Source organism: Saccopteryx leptura, chromosome 5 (assembly GCF_036850995.1).
Source record: "Saccopteryx leptura isolate mSacLep1 chromosome 5, mSacLep1_pri_phased_curated, whole genome shotgun sequence".
NCBI classification, from domain to species: domain Eukaryota; kingdom Metazoa; phylum Chordata; class Mammalia; order Chiroptera; family Emballonuridae; genus Saccopteryx; species Saccopteryx leptura.
The window spans coordinates 21,310,725-21,324,669 of NC_089507.1; the positions used below are offsets into that span (position 1 = coordinate 21,310,725).

At 48.7% G+C, this 13,945-nt stretch overlaps 1 protein-coding gene across 9 annotated transcripts in view; it reads left to right on the plus strand.

The window, feature by feature from the left end:
• Positions 1–10,419: 10,419 nt before the first annotated feature.
• PCDH7 (protocadherin 7) overlaps positions 10,420–13,945 on the plus strand; it is a 431,933-nt gene continuing 428,407 nt past the window's right edge. For 7 of the 9 annotated variants that reach the window (XM_066387127.1, XM_066387128.1, XM_066387129.1 and 4 more), the window contains exon 1: positions 10,420–13,722. In XM_066387127.1, coding sequence (XP_066243224.1) covers positions 10,564–13,722 — 3,159 coding nt within the window. In that variant the 5' untranslated portion in view covers positions 10,420–10,563. The remainder of the gene's footprint in view (positions 13,723–13,945) is intronic. The other 2 variants (XR_010751731.1, XM_066387134.1) reach the window with 1 other exon arrangement.

The following is a 13,945-nucleotide window of genomic DNA, read 5'->3' on the forward strand; positions in this document are numbered from 1 at the left end:
CACAGTTGGGAGAGATACAAAAATAAGACAAGGGCCAGATTTGGCCTGGAGGCTATATAGTCTGCCGACCCCTGAGCACCCGAAATGACTCCATTACTCAACTATGAAGATAACCACAACTTAGCAGTGAAGATCTTGCGAAATCTAGCATAGTCAGTCTTAAGTCTTTAGAAGAGCATTAGGAACAGAAGAAAAATAACTTTTATTAAGATTTTAATTTGTCCCAGGGATTCTTGGATTCTCCTTTATGATTATCATATCTTCTACCCACAACATCCTCAAAGCTGGCTTATTATTCTCACTATATAAATAGAACTAATATCTGAATTATTTTAAGGCAAGAATCTGGGTTTTACTCATACCCAAAATCTAAAAAAAAATTAAAAACCAACTTCTTCAATTCCAAATACTTTGCCCAAATCTTTCTCACCATGTTGCCACTTTAGCAAATTGTAGCACCAGCAATCTAACTCAATAATTATTTATTAAAGCAACATGATTATCATCCTTAAGAAAATATCATTTAGCAGTATTTACTTACAAACTAGGTTATGTAAATTCGTAACATGTATTTTATTTTACAGAATTGAATTTGTGAATTTGGGGAATCTTTGATTTCCATATTTTAATCTTTATACCTACTTTTTATCAATGTTCTTAATTATGAAAAGCAAGGGCACACTTAGGTTTTGTAGGGACTACAGTTTATATAATCTGGATTCTTCAATAAAACAAATATAAAATATGATATAAAAATAGTTACAAAATGAAACAAGGGTCCTCGGGTTACAACAGTCTCAAAATACGATGTTTTGGTTTTATGATGCTCACTCCCATAAAAACTGAAAAAAATTGAGATGTGAATGTGTTGGCTTATGCCATTGTACATACAGACTACGTGGGCAAACTAGTTTGGTTGCGTTCAGCAGAAGAATACATAGTACAGTGTACAGTGCAGTGTATTTATGTCCTTTTCCCTTTTCTGTGGCTTAGATTTTTTTATGTTTTAGATTATGATTTTACAACTGTGTTAGGATAGGTAAGTGACTTAGGCTAGGGTGTGTTTCAACTTACACAAAAATTCAGGTTATATCACTGTTGTAAGAATAGAACTATGCAGTAACCCCAGGACCCACTGTACATATTTTTAAAAATTTATAAGAAACTCTACATTTTAAAAATCCAACAAATAAAGCAAATATCACAGTGTCTTCCCAAAATATTAATATATTATTTAATTAATGTCCTGACTGGTTGGATCAACAGTAGAGCGTCAGCCTGGTATATGGAAGTCCTGGGTTTGATTCCTAGTCAGGGCACACAGGAGAAGCGCCCATCTGCTTCTCCACCCTTCCCTCTCTCCTTCTTCTTTATCTCTCTTTTCCCCTCCCGCAGCCAAGGCTCCAATGGAGCAAAGTTGGCCTGGGCACTGAGGACGGCTCCACGGTCTCCACCTCAGGCACTGGAATGGCTCCCACCACGACTGAGCAATTCCCCAGATGGGCAGAGCATCGCCTCCTTGTGGGCATGCCAGGTAGATCCCTGTCGGGCACATGCAGGAGTCTGTCTGACTGCCTCCACACTTCTAACTTCAGAAAAATACAAAAAAAAAAATGCAGAAGAGCAATTAAATGGATTTTTAAAATTTAAACTGTATCAACCTTCATAAATGTGTAAGCACAAAATACTTTGACTTATGCATGTATAGTTGTAAGAGTTTGTCACTGAAACACTTATTTTTTAGGATATCTTACTGAACTGGTGGATGCAGTGTGCACACACACAGCCTGTGTTTGCAGTACTGCAGCCTATATGTGCTCTCACACACAAGAATCCTGATAAATTTTCTATTGGCACAATGTTTTGTTAGAAATCGCACATACACACTAAAAGAATATGTTTTTTAAGTGTATCTTCTGCTTTATTGAACCATTCCTAACAAGAGAGATTTTCTTTGTTTGTTTTGATTAGACATCAGTGAGACACATATTTCTACTTGGACTTTTACATGTCTAATAATTAGAAGAAATTTCTACAGACTTATTTCTGGTTCTGCACACTTAAACCTTAATTCCACTCTACTTTGCTTATTCTTCCTGGGATCTCACACTGGAGGCTGTTCCATCACAGTAGAACATCTGGCACTGCACATTGGTGCCACCATAGTGAATGCTGGATAAATTCCAGGAAGTCATTTTGCACCATGGTTATTAGCAATAACTTAACTATGAATGGCACATGGAGACTAAGAATCTACAAAAACACCTGAACACACCCAAATAAATATATTTTCACTTCAACTTCCCCTTAATTAGAATGTATCCTCATCTCAATTTTTCCTTAACTAGATTCCAAAACTACATGGGGCTTTGAAACACTATTTAAACAAGTGTGACAGTAGATTGGAGTGGACGGAAGCAGTGTTCTTAATCTTTTACTCTTAAAATTCTTACTCTTGCAGATTAGAAAAACATCTGACGGTACAAACACCTTATTGCGCCCTCCTCACCAAAGGCCTTGGAAGAGGTTGGTGCACGTGAGAGACCAGAATGAGCAGCATGTTACGTCTTCCCAAGAGAGTAATTTAGAAACTGAAGAACACTGACCAGGACACCTAAAGACAGTAATTTTTGGTAGTTGAAAACAATATTGGTTTATAGACCTTTAGATGATACTATTTTATAGGGCAAAATAAAACAGAAACTTGGGCACTGCCTTATTTTAATATCTTTATAAATTTACCATGGTTTTATCCCACCTTCTCTCCTATGGTTTAAATTAATCTGTTTTACAAGAAAGAAGCAAAGCTTCTCACTTGTTATATGAAAAAGGAAACTTCACATCAGATATCACTGAAGAGGCAGGGGCATGTATTATTTCTTCCATCCAAATAGGCAGACATGATCAGGCTGTAGCTAACATCTGGTGAAAGAAACAAGGAAACACTCAGAAACAGAATGATCTAATACATCTTTCAGGGCAGAATTCAGATACATACTGTTACCGATCACAGCTATTACCTTAATAACACATTGCAGACATTTAATATTTTATACATTAGTTAGTCCAACTAAAAGCTTCTATTTACATCTTCATAATGGTTTTTATCCAATCAGTTGGAAACAATATTGAAAGTCAGTTACACAGCCAAAACAGGAAATAAAAAGAATAACCGTAAGTGCATAGTCATTATTATCATTCCATCTCACTGTGAGTCAACAGTACTTTATCAAAATTCCTGTTCAGAATTTTAAACTCCATACCAAATACTAAGAACAAAAATACCTAGATGAAAACATTTTTGCAAATGATAAAAACCACCAGGCACAAACTTATAGAGTATAGCTTTCTGAAGAACTTGCCTTGCTAACAGAACTGTATTTTCAACTATGGGTCAAGAACACTCTGCTAATTTACAAGGATGTGTGGATGAAGCCCATATTGTCTATTTTGTAAAACTTTTAATCCAGCTTTACTTGGATAATTTATATATTTCATCAAGTAAGTGCTGAAACAGGCTGTTTAAACCTAGCACTGTCCAAAGTCAGTATTGGTCTGAAGTTTATTGATAGCTTCCTGGTATTGGCCCTACATCAGGTTAAAAATCAGTTGGACAGAGTGGAACAATGGTTTCATTTTGGCCATCCCTGTTTTTACTTTGGAAGTGAAATTACACTTTCACTCATTATTGCCCAAACATAGTCAGTGGCCTCATCTAACCACAAGAGGGCCAAGAAGTCAATCCAACCCTAGGACCAGAAACCAAGGCCAGAGAAGTATTTGTAAAAAGGATCCATTGATGACCTTTTAAGGATCAGCATCTATTATGGGAAAAGTCACTGCTGCTAAAGTAGTCAGCCAGATTTACTATGTTAACCACTCTAAAAACATTCTACACTGTGTACTTTTTTAAATGCAATGGATTAAATTTGATTGATCAAATTCTGTAGTGCCTGGCATTGGTAATTAACGTAAGAAGTGATCTATTTAGTCAGCATAATCAGGGGCTGAAATTTACAAAGTGAATTCATAACTTTAAACCACTCTTAGTACAAGCAAGGTCATATATTTGAAAATTATATTCATTCAAGTCATTATAATGAGATTTTACCCAAAATTCTTAATATATTTTCTCGTTTAGAGGTCATTACTCACAGAAGCATTTGACATATCCCGCCATGATAGTAAAGAAATGCCAAATGTCTCAAGTTCTTGCTGCAAAGGGCATTGGAGTGTTGAATTTTTACCATAGAAAGTGACAGGAAACAGCCTTAGGTGGCCACAAATAATAGGATACACTGTTTTGACCTATCATGGGTCTTTTTATCTAAAACTCTTCCAAAATTTGCCAAACACTATGTTTTCCTCCCAAGCATGGATTTTTGCCAATGTGTAAAAATTAATGTAAAGGTAGAAAAATTTATAAATTATCTTGGAAATAAAAGACAATGTGTTTGTCAATTATGGTACCTGAATAGATCTTTGTGTAGATAGCATAAATTGTAAATCTATGCTAAAATATATATGGCTTGGCATTTAAAACATTAGAAATAGAAAAAAATCAACTGTCAACCTATGCTAAGCTTAAAGTAAAAATCCTTCTATCAAGTGTTATTTTAAAACGGAAAACACTATTTTAAATTGGCAAATCACACAGCCTACAAATTAATATTTAGATAAACACTTAAAATTATTTTCATGGTTTTTTTTTTCTGTAAATGGTTTTTATAATGGCCTTGTAGAGATGTTTTATAGTTATCCAATAAGTAGTATGAATTAGTTTAGCTCTTAGCTTGTATTATTCTTTAATTGATATACTGAAATCTATGGCTTTGCAAAATATGACTTCATGATTTAAACAGCACAACTGGTTCTATTTCTTGGCTGGAAACCAATTAAATAACCACTGATGCAAGCAGTTATTACCTGCTTAAAAGGAAATCTGTGGTTTCCTTATTTAAACTGCTGAGTTTTAATGACCATCTAAAAGTCTGTTATTCTAATGAATAATTTAGCCATTTCCGTCTACTAGATCTTTTAATACTAGAAGCTTGGATTTAAGGTTGCGGAACATGCCTAAAATTCCACAGTCCTAAGGACCAGAATCACACTTGCTAGAAGACAAGTTACGCATAGTTATATATGACTGTTTGAAATGATACGTGTTTAAGGAACAATTTATAATAATTATTTAGCGAAGAAAGACTAAAGATTAAAATTTACCAAAGGTAGCTGGAAAAATGATTGATTTGTAGAGGCTTCAAAAGCATGCCTACACATCTGTAAGTGGATATAAAAGGGCAGTTTTATAAAAGATGAAAGGTCAATGGATTTGAAGACGTTGGGTGTCATTTCCTCTGTTTGTCCCTTGGTGGCGTTCTTGAGTCACTTTCTCCTTTCCTGTCAAATTGCTTTGTATTTGCTTCCAGAACTGGCTCTACTGTTTACTGTATTTAACCTTTTTCTAGCATTATTGTGCATAGAGCGTCTATAATAAATGAAAGCCCCCTGAGATCATATCTTCCAGCACCTAGTCTTTTTATTTTCACTCATAAACTTCTGTTGTCGTTACTTCTTTTCCTGTCTTTTCTTGAGGCTTAAACTACAGCACGGATCCTGAATGCTATTTTTCAGCTCAGTCCCTGAAATTTCTTAACTGCAAAGCAGTTTTACGCAAGCAAGGTTAGTAGGTTAACACACACACACACACACACACACACACACACACACCTACCGAATACCGTAAGTTAAGGTAGAATACTTGTCACAGAAAGGGAGTCGTTGGCCAAGATTTTATTAAATGTTCATTAGAGTGGCATGGTATTTCTGTAATCAATTTCATATTTTATATCTTGGTCGAAAGAAATTTCTTTTTATTTTCCTTTAAGAAAACGGGGGAAAAAATCCTACTTTTCAACATTCCCTCAAACGTTTTTGCTTTATACAAGCGATGATCCTCTGATCAACGCAGGTTTAAGGACACTGATCGCGTTTTCTCTCTTCAGTTCTGTCCGCCAAACAGCAGCACGAGCAGCAGCACCAGCAGCCGGCTCTTAATTTATTGCAGCCGGTTACACTTTCGATCCCATTTCCTTCTGAACCCTTTCCTCTCAGGTTGAGAAGATAAATGCAGCCTCGGGGCTGAAAAGCCGGGCGGGGTTTGCGGGTGGGAGCGAATCCGGATATATTCCCTTGGTGAGGTCTAGTACGGGGGTGGGGGCGGGGATTATGTCCCCCGGTTCCATTTAATGAAATTGCTGAGCACTTGTGACACTGGCTTTAAGACTGCGGAAATGGGGCGGGGGTGGGGGAAAACCGCTTCTCGCCTTCATTCATCCTCCGCGCCGGCGGGAGGCTGGAGGAGTGTCATTCTTTAGACTGGGGGCGGAAGAGCATTGGGAGCTCCGGACGCGGCAAGGGCACCCAGAGGTCTCCTCTTACCTGGCCCATAACCCACCTCGCTCATTCCGTCCCCTTTCTCAAGAGCCGCGTCGCCAGGCTAAGCCGCCCCCGTTCCTTGGCTGCAAGAGCAGAAAGGTCGGGGCCGGGGACCAACGGGGGAGGGAGGAGAGCCAGGAGGCTTCAGGGCTCTGACAGTCTGCGCTGTTCTCCATGCCGCACACGTCGGACCCATTTCCCACGCTGGCTTGGCGCGGCGGCGGAGTTGGTAGGGAAGAGAGTAGGGAGGGCGGGCTGGAGACTACCGCCCGCTCGCAATGAGAAAACCACTCCAGTGTGAAGGACGCGCTGCGCCCCCGGTCATCTGGGAAGAAATGTGCAGCGCGCGGGGGAAAAGACGCCCACTGCTTCGCCCCTCACTAGTGTGCGCCCACGGAGTGCGCGTTGGACAATGCGGAGGGGCTTGTTCAAGTTTACGGTTTGGTAAGAAATGAGGAAGTGCAGCGTGCTCTGTCCACGCAGCTTCCTGAAGTTTGCAAAATATTAGTAAAGGCGGCGAGGGGAGTGAGTGCACTGCACCATCTTGTCGCGCATCGGAATGCACCGGTGCCAGGCCGGAGAGTCGAGACAGCCTCCTCCTTTCACCTGGAACCCTGGAATAAAGGGGACCAAGTGGCGAAGGAGGCGGGCGTTCTGATAAACCAGAGTTTGCCAAATATTACGGGGATTTGGAGTTACTGCCTCTTAGCCAGCAGCTAAGGCGCTGCGGCGCCGTCAACCCCGACCCCCCCGCGCGCTCCGCTCCCACCCCCGGCTCCAGACTGCGGTGGTGCGCACTGAGTCTGCGCGCGGGGCTTTTCTCGCTGATGCTGCAGATATAGAGCTGAGAGGCTCGGGTGGCGGGGGTGGGGGGAGGCCGGGTTCCCGGCCTGACCGCGGAGGAGGAGCCGCTATCCCCTGAGTGTTGCTGCCTTAGCAGACTGGAAAATACTCGCCAGCTCTCTGGCACACACCACACACACTTCCACCTCCGCGCCTCACTGTCCCCCACAGGGAGAGCTCGGAAATCTCGGCCGCTCTCCCCCATTCCTGCTGGCTGAGCCCGCCTAAACAACCGCACGCTGCAGCTGCTCGTCCGCTTGATCTGTGTTTGTCTGGCTTGAACCCTTCTGCCTCCCCACACAGGTCTCCCGAAGGCAGTGTACCTACCTACTAGGGACGGAATTTTTTTCTTTTTCTTTTCGCTTTAAATTTTCCTTTAAGGGGATGCCTTTCAATGCCTATAGCTTGGATAGGCGAAGTAAGGACCATACAGATCCTTTTCTCTTTTAAGATAGTAAGAGTTTCCCCCTAATATCTCCTGCCCGCTTCAACCCCCTTCATCTTGGTGGGGTGCCCTAGTTTAACCGCCGCCGAAATAAATGGAGAGTAAATGGCTACAGTTCGGAAGACAAAACCAGAAGTAAGATCTGATGAGGCGGGCTGCGGTGGCCGTGACTGAATCCTGGGGAGGCCTCGCGCGGGGGAGTACCCTGTTCGATCAAGTGGCCCAAAGTCAAAAAATAAATAAAGAAAAAGGAAAGCAAAAGAACTAGGGCCACTTCGGTACACAAAGTTGCCATTAAAGTTTATTTCCCTTTTATCCAGATAGGTGACGCTACACTTTGCCAGTTACTAAAGGCTGCAGGTTTCTGCTCAGAAAAAGAATATCGAGGCTTCCAACATGTGTTTATTCCCCAGGCGCGCGCGCACACACAGTCTGCTCCTGTAAGCAAGCACGATGACAGGACTGTCAAGCCTTTAAACAAAGACAAGCACCACCCCACCCACCCTCACCCCCAGTTCACCTAAGTCCACGCTCCCCCAAAAAATCCTTCTCCCTCTTTCTCTGGAGTTTTATGTTCTCTCTTAAGCAGTGCAGCCCATCATGGTTTCTCAGAACACCAGCGTGGTTCCCTGGGCTCACGCGGGGTCTCCCAAGCCGCCCGTCACCATCCCTTAACCAAGATGCTAAATCGTAAACGGGAGATACTTCGTGGGGCGGGAAGCAGGCTCTGAGAAGGCGGGGGGAGGAGGGCGAGGACGAAAAAAACGTTTCCTGACCCCGCTTCTGTGCTCTAATACACGCACTAGCCTCAGGGAAAGGAGGTAATTTACCATCCCGAGGGAGGCGGAGCAAGCCCCTCGGATAGGACAGTGGCAGCACTCGCTGGGAACCTGGTGTGTGTGTGGGGGGGGGGGGGGAGGGCTCTGGCTTAGAGGAGATGACTAGGATAGTGCACACTTGGAGTGGCCCCAGGAGCTGAAGCCAGGCTTTCCCGAGCGCAGCGGCTTCCTAGTACTCCCTCCTAGCTCCCCTCCCCCCACTAAGTCCCCCCGTGCTCCTTCCCTCTCTCCGAGAGTGTGGAGTTTCAGCGCCTCGGCTGTTACCGCCGCCGCCGCCGCCGCAGCCCCAGGAGCGTCAGGGACGAGCTTGAACCGCTAGCAGCCACCACCACTTTGGGCAAACTTGCGGGTTTCTGGCTCGCGGCTAGTGAGCGGGAGCTTCCCACTTGCCATTCCGTGGCTCAGAGCTGTAGCAGCTCGAGGGCGACGCGAGCGCCCGCACCAGACTCTCCCAGACGCGAGAGCGGACGAGACAACTGCGGAATTCACCCGCCGCGCCAGGGCACTTCCGAGGCAACGACCGACTGGCACTTTTTCTCCCCTTGGCAAACTGTTTCTTTCTTTCTTTTTTTTTTCCCCAAGCTACTTGGCAGCTGTCTCTGACTCCACCTCCCCCCCCCCCCCGCCCCTCAAAGCCTTTGGCTTTTCTTCGGGAATCCGGACAGAATTGGGCATCTTTGTTAATTGCCATTGGGGGAGCCCGGCCAGGGGCTTTCGCCGGGCCAACGTCGCCTGCGCGCAGAGCTCGGTCTGCTCACCTTTGAACTGAAAAGGGATCAAGTTCAGCTCGAGTTGCCTGTATTGGGACCGGGTGGAAGGAAGCGGATCGTGCCGGAGAGTGGGAGAAGGGGAAAAGGGAAAGGGGAAAGGAGAGGAGGGAGGAGGGAGGAGGAGGGTGGAGAGAGAGGGAGGGAGGGGAGGGATCGAGAGCGCGGGGAGAGAGAGGCTGCAATCTCCTCCCTGAATCGCGCACAGCGCTGCAGATCCCAGTGCTCCGACAAGCGGGCCGCATGCAGGTGAGGAGAGGCGCGGACTCTGCGGCTGCGAACCCAAACTTGGGCACCGCGAGGTGCGCACGGCTCAGCCTTCGCCTCCGCGGGCGAACTGCTGCTGCGGTTTCAGGCGGCGGCTTCGTGACTAATGACCTTGCGCAGAGTTGTTAAGAAAAAAGAGAAAAGCAGCTCCCGGGGTGAGAAGGGACTGACTCTCTGGGCGTCTCTGAAGATGGCTCGAGCTGCTCTTCCGCGCGCGGGGGGGACCCGGACGCGGACCGCTCTGTAACGCGAGTGGGCTCCTCTGCTCCGCGCTCGAACAGACCTGACCGGTGTTTTTCCTTCTCGATCTGTTGACTGGCTCCCCCGCTGCCTGCGCGGAGTCGGAGTTGAGACTGGTGTGTTGCTGACCCCAGCGCCTCGTGCGGGAAGCTACTCACGTTCGCCTGGGCAGCCGAAGCAGAAGCTGGGTCTGGAGTGAGGGGCTGAAACGTGAATTGGACTCAACTCGAGTAACAGCCAAGACGAGCAGGGTTGGCAGGCGGGGGAGGCTGCAGACTCGCTCCCCGCCGCTTCCCGGCTCCGCCGCCCGCCTGCCAGAGCGGCCCCGGCCCCTTCCGACAGAGCCGGGACGGGAGCCCGGGACCCGCCGCCCGCTGCGGGCATGACTCCGGGGGGGCGCCGAGCCCGCGGCGCGCAGTGTCCCGTGAACTGTGAGTACCGCTCCTGAACGGCGGCCAGCGAGCGGGCGATTAGCACCCATTGCATGAATTACGAAACAATAACTTTCGGAAGAAGCAGGAGGAAAAAAAAAAAGAAGGCTCTCTCGCCGGTTCCCCCCGGCCGACTCGGCACGGTGCTCTTGCCCCCTCCCACCTCGCCCTCTCGCTCCTGCCCTTCCCGGAGCGGGGAGAGGGCCGGGGGGCGGGCGGGCGGCCGGCCCCGCAGGAGGGGCCGCCGCGGGGGGTGTGATTAGAAGGAGCAGTAGCAGCAGCAGCAGGAGAAGATGCCGAGGATGCGGACGGCGGGGTGGGCGCGCGCCTGGTGCCTGGGCTGCTGCCTCCTCTTGCCTCTGTCGCTCAGCCTGGCGGCCGCCAAGCAACTCCTCCGGTACCGCCTGGCCGAGGAGGGCCCCGCGGACGTCCGCATCGGCAACGTGGCCGCGGACCTGGGCATCGTGACCGGCTCGGGGGAGGTGACTTTCAGCCTCGAGTCCGGCTCGGAGTACCTGAAGATCGACAACCTCACGGGAGAGCTGAGCACGAGCGAGCGGCGCATCGACCGCGAGAAGCTGCCTCAGTGTCAGATGATCTTCGACGAGAACGAGTGCTTCCTGGACTTCGAGGTGTCGGTGATCGGGCCCTCCCAGAGCTGGGTGGACCTGTTCGAGGGCCGGGTCATCGTGCTGGACATCAACGACAACACGCCCACCTTCCCGTCGCCCGTGCTCACCCTGACGGTGGAGGAGAACCGGCCGGTGGGCACGCTGTACCTGCTGCCCACCGCCACCGACCGGGACTTCGGCCGCAACGGCATCGAGCGCTACGAGCTGCTGCAGGAGCCCGGCGGAGGCGGCGGCGAGGGTCGGCGCGCGGGGCCGGCCGACAGCGCCCCCTACCCCGGGGGCGGCGCGAGCGGCGGCGGCTCGGGCGGCTCCAAGCGGCGGCCGGACGCACCGGAGGGCGGCGGCGGGCCCGGCGCCGGCGGCCGCAGCAGCGTGTTCGAGCTGCAGGTGGCCGACACCCCGGATGGCGAGAAGCAGCCGCAGCTGATCGTCAAGGGGGCGCTGGACCGGGAGCAGCGCGACTCGTACGAGCTGACCCTGCGGGTGCGCGACGGCGGCGACCCGCCCCGCTCCTCGCAGGCCATCCTGCGGGTGCTCATCACCGACGTGAACGACAACAGCCCCCGCTTCGAGAAAAGCGTGTACGAAGCCGACCTGGCCGAGAACAGCGCCCCGGGGACCCCCATCCTGCAGCTGCGGGCCGCCGACCTGGACGTGGGGGTCAACGGGCAGATCGAGTACGTGTTCGGGGCGGCCACCGAGTCCGTGCGGCGGCTGCTGCGCCTGGACGAGACCTCGGGCTGGCTCAGTGTCCTGCACCGCATCGACCGCGAGGAGGTGAACCAGCTGCGCTTCACCGTCATGGCCCGCGACCGCGGGCAGCCCCCCAAGACCGACAAGGCCACCGTGGTCCTGATCATCAAGGACGAGAACGACAACGTCCCGTCCATTGAAATCCGGAAGATTGGGCGTATCCCGCTCAAGGACGGGGTGGCCAACGTGGCCGAGGACGTGCTGGTCGACACCCCCATCGCCCTGGTGCAAGTGTCCGACCGGGACCAAGGCGAGAATGGAGTGGTCACCTGCACCGTGGTGGGCGACGTGCCCTTCCAGCTCAAGCCGGCCAGCGAAACCGAGGGAGACCAGAACAAGAAAAAGTACTTCCTGCACACCTCGGCCCCCTTGGACTATGAGACCACCCGGGAGTTCAACGTGGTCATCGTGGCGGTGGACTCCGGCAGCCCCAGCCTCTCCAGCAATAACTCTCTGATTGTCAAGGTGGGCGACACCAATGACAACCCGCCCGTCTTTGGCCAGTCAGTGGTGGAGGTTTACTTTCCTGAGAACAACATCCCTGGAGAGAGGGTGGCCACCGTGCTGGCGACCGACGCTGACAGTGGGAAAAACGCCGAGATAACTTACTCGCTGGACTCCTCCGTGCTGGGGATTTTTGCCATTGATCCCGATTCTGGGGACATCTTCGTCAATACGGTGCTGGACCGCGAGCAAACTGACAGGTATGAGTTTAAAGTTAACGCCAAAGACAAAGGCATCCCGGTGTTGCAGGGCAGCACCATGGTGATCGTGCAGGTGGCTGACAAGAATGACAATGACCCTAAGTTTATGCAGGACGTCTTTACCTTTTATGTGAAAGAAAACTTGCAGCCCAACAGCCCCGTGGGGATGGTCACGGTGATGGATGCTGACAAGGGGCGCAATGCGGAGATGAGCTTGTACATAGAGGAGAACAGTCACATTTTTTCCATTGAAAATGACACGGGGACCATTTACTCCACAATGTCTTTTGACCGGGAACTCCAGAACACGTACACATTCCGAGTCAGGGCTGTGGACGGAGGAGATCCTCCCAGGTCAGCCACAGCCACGGTCTCTCTCTTCGTTATGGATGAAAATGACAATGCTCCCACAATTGCCCTTCCGACTAACATGTCCTACACCTTACTGCCACCTTCAAGTAACATCAGAACAGTAGTAGCTACAGTGTTGGCAACAGACAGTGATGATGGCATCAATGCCGACCTCAACTACAGCATTGTGGGAGGGAATCCCTTCAAGCTCTTTGAGATTGATTCCACCAGTGGTGTGGTTTCCTTAGTGGGAAAACTCACTCATAAGCATTACGGCTTGCACAGGTTGGTGGTGCAAGTGAATGACAGTGGGCAGCCTTCCCAGGCCACCACAGCTCTGGTGCATGTGTTTGTCAATGAAAGTGTCTCTAATGCCAGTGTGATTGACTCCCAGATAGCCAGAAGTTTGCACACCCCACTCACCCAGGATATAGCTGGTGACCCAAGCTATGAAATTAGCAAGCAGAGACTCAGTATTGTCGTTGGGGTGGTTGCTGGAATTATGGCAGTGATTCTAATCATCTTGATTGTAGTGATGGCAAGGTATTGCCGGTCTAAAAACAAAAACGGCTATGAGGCTGGCAAAAAAGATCATGAAGACTTTTTTACACCCCAACAGCATGACAAATCTAAAAAGCCTAAAAAGGACAAGAAAAACAAAAAATCTAAGCAGCCTCTCTACAGCAGCATTGTCACTGTAGAAGCTTCTAAACCAAATGGACAGAGGTACGATAGTGTCAATGAGAAGCTGTCAGACAGCCCCAGCATGGGCCGGTACCGGTCAGTTAATGGTGGGCCTGGCAGTCCTGACCTGGCCAGGCATTACAAATCCAGTTCCCCATTACCTACTGTCCAGCTTCACCCCCAGTCACCAACTGCAGGAAAAAAACACCAGGCCGTACAAGATCTACCACCAGCCAACACATTTGTGGGAGCAGGAGACAACATTTCAATTGGATCAGATCACTGCTCTGAATACAGCTGTCAAACCAATAACAAGTACAGCAAACAGGTAAGATGCATCCCAGATATATTTAAATATCCCAGAGAAGGCTCATAACTCAGAGACAGAATATCTTCTGCAAACTTTGTTTTGTTTTAAAGCTGTGGTTTAAACTTTTAATAGCAGGAATTGAATGTGAAATCATGCACCATTAATTTAGTAGAGGGCATCTATGCAAGGTACACCACTGTATTTTGCAAGTTAGACTGTTTACTAAGCTACTAAAGAAAAT